The sequence below is a fragment of the Limulus polyphemus genome, unplaced genomic scaffold (assembly GCF_000517525.1).
Source record: "Limulus polyphemus unplaced genomic scaffold, Limulus_polyphemus-2.1.2 Scaffold2807, whole genome shotgun sequence".
In the NCBI taxonomy this organism is placed as follows: Eukaryota; Metazoa; Arthropoda; class Merostomata; order Xiphosura; family Limulidae; genus Limulus; species Limulus polyphemus.
Window position 1 is genome coordinate 105,962 of NW_013668417.1, and position 6,167 is coordinate 112,128.

At 32.3% G+C, this 6,167-nt stretch overlaps 1 protein-coding gene across 1 annotated transcript in view; it reads right to left on the reverse strand.

Annotated features, from left to right (window-relative positions):
* Positions 1-79: 79 nt before the first annotated feature.
* The window catches only part of LOC106467945 (dihydropteridine reductase-like), a 9,393-nt gene continuing 3,305 nt past the window's right edge, over positions 80-6,167 (reverse strand). The window contains exons 3-5 of the mRNA XM_013928330.2: positions 5,749-5,889; positions 2,604-2,796; positions 80-668 (exon numbers count right to left, since the gene is read on the reverse strand). Coding sequence (XP_013783784.1) covers positions 569-668; positions 2,604-2,796; positions 5,749-5,889 — 434 coding nt within the window. The 3' untranslated portion in view covers positions 80-568. The remainder of the gene's footprint in view (positions 669-2,603; positions 2,797-5,748; positions 5,890-6,167) is intronic.

Genomic DNA, 6,167 nt, shown 5'->3' on the forward strand with positions numbered 1-6,167 from the left:
AAAATTACTGTCCAAGAGGCCTTTAATTCACCAGCTGGGCTAAATTTGTGGCAGCCAAAAGTTTATTGGAAATGTTGTTTATATATATATATATATATATATATTATTTTTTTTGTCTATCAGAAATACATCCAACCCTGATGAAGATGAGTTTTGGTACTGAACAAGAAGAAACTTTAAGGCTGCCGAAAGATAACTCTAAAATTTTATTTTTCATACCTGTAATAACATAATTAAGTAACTATGTATCTGTCCAAATCATGTAGGAAGTTTTGTTAAATTTTCTCATCAATAGCTCATGATTTTCATTTCACCAGATAAAGTAACATACAAAAAAGAAAGTTTTACTATTCAACCAAAGGTTATTAAACACAGACATCTTAAAAATTATTGTTTTGATTATCATTTAGTAAAGAAAACAGTTAAATCAAGTAATAAAGTTTGAATTAGTACACAGCACCAACCATGGGTTTCAAACATTCTTACAACACAGAGATACAAAAACCAATTTCGTCATCTCCTTAACGAAAAATGACAAACATCCAAGTATAACAGGTACTGGTAACATTCAAGCGAGGATCAGTTCTGTTTGTCCATCTTTTGTTATTAGCTGCACCAGGCTTCCATTAGCTGGTCGTTCCTGGCTATTGGCCCACTTGAACAACAACCTAAATGGTAAGAATGGAAAGATAATCACTTTCTGCTTGTAAAGGAACTTCTCAAAGGAAAAATTCAAAATTATTATGAAACTTCAGTATAAGGTCTCGTGATTTACTATATTAAACAATGCATAATTAAAAATTTTCTCCAAAATCAAGAACTAATATTAGGATTTAACAAAGTTGTAGTAATGGGGGGGTCATAACCTAATATAATGAGGTGCCAGTTTCTGCCTATAACTGATAATTGTTCACATAATTTAGTGTGTTAAAAATGTATTTGTATTTAGTCTTTAAAATTTTCCATTCCTAAAAGTGTGTTCCAGATAGACAAGCTCTTCACGAAACAATTGGCTAGTGCTGAAAAACTTTTTGAGCATGTGTCGAAAAGACAATCTTAATTGGCTCTAAAAAGTGATGTGCAAGCAAAGTAACATCATACTGCCCATATGTGGCAGAGGAGCTGATTGCAGTCTGAATGATCATGTAAAGGAGAAATTGAAGAAATCATATAATCACCCTCCCAGTCTTTGGAAGTAAGGAGCAGTCAGGAATGAAATCAACCCGTCCTGTGAAAAAAAAAATGGACGAAGATTTAAGATACAAATATAAGATTGACATCTTTTGCAAGCTAATAGAAGAAAATACATTTGAAGAGAAATATACAATGAGCAGGTGGCTAAAGGTTCAAAAATGAGGACTTGTGAGAGCACTGAAAACTGAACAGAAGTTCCAGTCCAGAAAAAGAACCAGATGAGGACAACTAAAGATTAGAAAGGCTCTGAAGAACTCCATAAGAAACAGAGAAAGAAAAGTAGAATGGCAATGTAGAAAGCAGAAAGTCATTAACAAAGTCACTATCGAACCAGCACTCACAGAAACTGACAGACCACTCTTGAAAAACCAGGTAAAAGAAGAAAGTGAGATGAGGAGGAGTTCGATGACCTGAAGGGAGCAGCTGATGGAGGAATGCTAATAAACTGCAAAGGTGAATGGCTAATAAGAGTGAGCAACAAAACTTGTCCACCTTGTAATGGGACCAGACAAAAGCCACATGTGAAGTTGAAAACATTGTACACCATGATGAAAGATGGATGTCTGAGGCTGACGTAAAAGGGACTCCAAGATGGGCTCCTAGATTACAAGATAAATAAAAAATTGGGAATTTAAATACGAATAGGGATCATAAAAAAAATAAGCAAACAAGGCTGGAGATACTGTAGACATTATTTACCCAAACTACAAACCCATATTTTTGACTCCATGCTGTAAATTCCCTAACTACAAAGTTGCAAATTGGAACCCCCACAAAAATATATTTTGGTCCATTTTTTTTTTTAAAAAAGATTGTACAAGAGAAAAGTTTGTTCAATCCACCAAAAGGGTCTGAAAACATTAGGAATGGTTTGTGATTGGCTAATAAAGCTGTTTTAGTCACTAAACTTTCTATTGTGGACAAGCTGCACATAAATTTTGTATGGAATTCAATTGAGCAAGAATGGCTGTATGTGGTAACACAGTACAGGGTATACACATCTCAGTTACATTAAACAAATTTTTTTATAAGTTACAGTTGTTGGAGTAAGTAAGATTTATTGTTAAAACAAGCACAACAATTTGATATATGCAGTCAGTAAGTAAACTCAAAACAAAACTATTACTACACATTGTATTGCACTATGTTTGTATGCATATACATAGGCGGGTGGGAATTCACAAAAAAATTTACCCCATGTTCTTCAAACTTGTAAATCCAAAACTAAACATTTATTTTTAATTAGACATCTATCAGCTATTTGCAACAAGGAAATGTCAAGACTTCTGATCAAGATTGACTAGTTTTCAAACTTTCCAAAGCCCTGTTCACTATTTCGAGATGTAGTTTTAATGGCAGTTTGTTTCTTTAAGTGTTTCAAACATTATTGACATAAGAATAAAACATACTCAGACACAAAATCCAAAGAAGTCCAGGTAGTGTGATCTGCATTAGGCATAAACTTCCTATTCATAGGTGTATCTAATGTTACAGGAAGGATAGCAACTGCCAGTGCATTGTTAGGAAGCCCACTTTTACGCTCTGCTAGACTATGAACAAACTGATGAACAGCAGCTTTTGCTAGCCCATATCCCATCATTCCTGTTAAAAAAACAAGTTTAAACATTACAACAATTTTACAGTGTCCGACAATACTTGAATTTCTAAATAATTAGGTGATACTGCAATAAATAATTTAAAAAATAACAACATATTACAAGACAAGAAATTAGAGTAATGCCTAATACTTTTAAATATGTATCAAAGACATTCAACATTCAAAAATAAAAATGCCACTATCATTTGTGGTGATGCAACTCGCAAACAAGTAGTATAAAAACCTCTAATTATATGTATTGACATGCATTATTCTCCTGCCCTCATCTCTTTTAACTAAATGTGCAAGGGGTCAGCCTATTGGACTAACCACGTTAGGAAAAGAAAAGTTGACTATAATTCTGAATTTATTGTATATCTCCACGAAATGTGGCAAGTTCTTATTAAAACTACAAGTTTTTCAGTATCCCTGTATATCCGATATTTACTAGAAACTTTCACTAAATTAGCAATATGAGGTACAATGAATAGCTGATAACTCTGACATCAAATACATAACACATTGAATGGCATTCTTTAAAATGCCATGGCACACACACTTTGACTCTGATGCATACAGGGTTAATATTTCATTCTTAACAAAGGAATGACTAATGTACAACAATGACTTTAAAAGGTGCTAACTAAGATAAACTAATAAATTCAAGACATGGAAAATCCAAAGCTTAAGAGATTATTAACCGTTTCCTCATCAAGGTTACTTACCGTTTACTCATCAAGGTTACTAACCGTTTACTCATCAAGGTTACTAACCGTTTACTCATCAAGGTTACTAACCGTTTACTCATCAGGTTACTAACCATTTACTCATCAGGTTACTAACCATTTACTCATGAGGTATATGCACTCTCAGTAGTAGTTTCATACATAAAAAAAGAGAAGCAAGGATAAAAATAACCATTTTTTCATTATTATTTACAAAAGGATTCAAAAGCTCTATTGTGTGATACAGCAGGAAAATTTACTAAAGCATTTACTTATTATGAAAAAAAGCAATATTATTATTGTTTTCATTTACTAGGCAATTTATTTGACAGATAGTTTACGTATGCTTTGTATCCATTCAGTTCTATGTTACTGTTTCTGATAGTTTGTCATTCTAATTACGGTTTATATACTAGTTTCAAGTCAGTGCTAATTCTCTACTTTCTACTATTGCAAGAAACATTATCATTGTATAAAGGAAGTCTATAATGCATTCAATTAGAGCAGGATTGTTCTAGCTAATACTATGTTTGTACAACCATGCAAGAATAAAGTACTATCCCCACACTGACCATGTTTTGTCAGCATCTACTGTTGATGATTAGTTTGTACAAAAAATATAACAATACACCTGATAACAGAAAGAAAAACTGGAATTAAAAGAAAGCAATATACTTAAGACATTAATATTCAATCGACAAGTAAGAAGTATTTTTCCTGTTTAAACATAGGAAGGAGTTAAACAAATTAAAAACCTTCAAACAACCAGATACGTGACAACTAAAAAATCTTGGTCTCTTAGTTTTATCTGTTGCTTTTTAGGTGAGATTTTATCTATGTACATAACTGGTGTTTGCTGTTTTCAGCCTTAACAATACTCCATGTGTTAAATGGGCTACATAGCTATCCTAACTTTGAACTGCTAACCAGGAGTGCATCTAGTCGACAGCACTTGTCACTAAGGCCACTACTTTTAGCCAAATAGCACCTCTTCAGATGTAAGTGTAGAACATATTCAATGTTATGAACCTTCCAATCCACAGTCAGGCTTCACACCCAGCCCTGATACGTATTCAAAACTTCACCTAACAATTCTGGGCACCAAGCTCTCTATATCAAGGTATCCAGCCATTCAGTAAAAGTTTTAGCAGTAATATTATACCATGAATTTAAAAAGAGAAAAACAGTATAACAAATTTCAATTTGAAATTAGTAATTGTACAGGTGGTGTTATGAAGCATAAATCACAGAAAATATCCAAAAAACGTTACAGGGCTACCAGATAACACTAGTAAATGTAACACGTTAGTACAAAATGCCTGTCATACTTTTTGGTAGAAATCAGTAAACATATAGCTAGTCTTACTTACATGTATGTAAAACACAAGTGACAAAAACATTTCAAATAACTGACCAGTATTGAACAAAAAGAAATTAGTTGTTCAAAGGAAAGATTAAGTTGCCCAAAGAAAAAAAAATGTTTGCAACATTAATAAAATATAACTCTAGAATGGTACAGTTTAAGAATGTGGGTGTTGAAAAGAACCCTTAATAATAAATGAAGAGAACGGTTCTCCAAGACTGAAGACAATAGTAAAACTTGTAAGAATTTCATGAATTTATACAATGGTTATTATACATCTTCAAAAATTTGATATTACCAAAACCAGTTGCCAATATTCTTATTTCACTGCCACATTTTATACCAACATATTATTGTTATTATTCTATATATAAATATGTTATCTCTGTATTCTCCAAGACTGAAGACAATAGCAAAACTTGTAAGAATTTCATGAATTTATACAATGGTTATTATACATCTTCAAAAATTTGGTATTACCAATATAGGTCGCCAATATTCTTATTTCACTGCCACATTTTATACCAACATATTATTGTTATTATTCTATATATAAATATGTTATCTCTGTATTCATGATATGTGTACACATTAATGTTAGAGTTGAATTTATACAGAGCCTCAATGTAAAGCATATTAAAGTTTCTCCCACTTTATCAGATGTAAGTAGCTACCAAAATATTTGGAACTCGAACAATGAGTGTTTCTCCTCAAGTCAAAAGACTTTCAATACATCATGGCCATATGAACAATGAGCATCCACAAGAGTAAATAATGTTTTCTACAAAAACAAAAATTAATGAATAACAGGATCTCATCTTTACACTTTGATAGAGATTTAGAAAACTGGTGTACTATACACGATATACCTGGAGTTCCTGAAAGAGCTGGTTTAGCTCCTGTCAGTGACAAGAGTCCACCTTCTTTCAAGTGTTTGGCAGCTAGTCCAGCACTGATGACTGATGTCCACACACTCTGTTTCCACATTAAGTCTGCATTCTTTACCAAATCTAAAATTAGACATAACATAAAACCTATGGGATGCGAGAAAATTTTCTTTGCATGCGGAATACACTGCCTTCCCAATTTATATATATATATATACGAAGGTGTAGACATTGTATATGTCTATAATTAATTAATTTTATAATAATTATATATATAAAATATTTATAATACATAAAGTTAATAATAATATCAGTAATTTTGCTGTTCACAATTTCAATGGGCACGCGAAAGAATTTTTCCAAAAATTATCAGCAATTTGGGCACACGCTCTCAAAAAGGT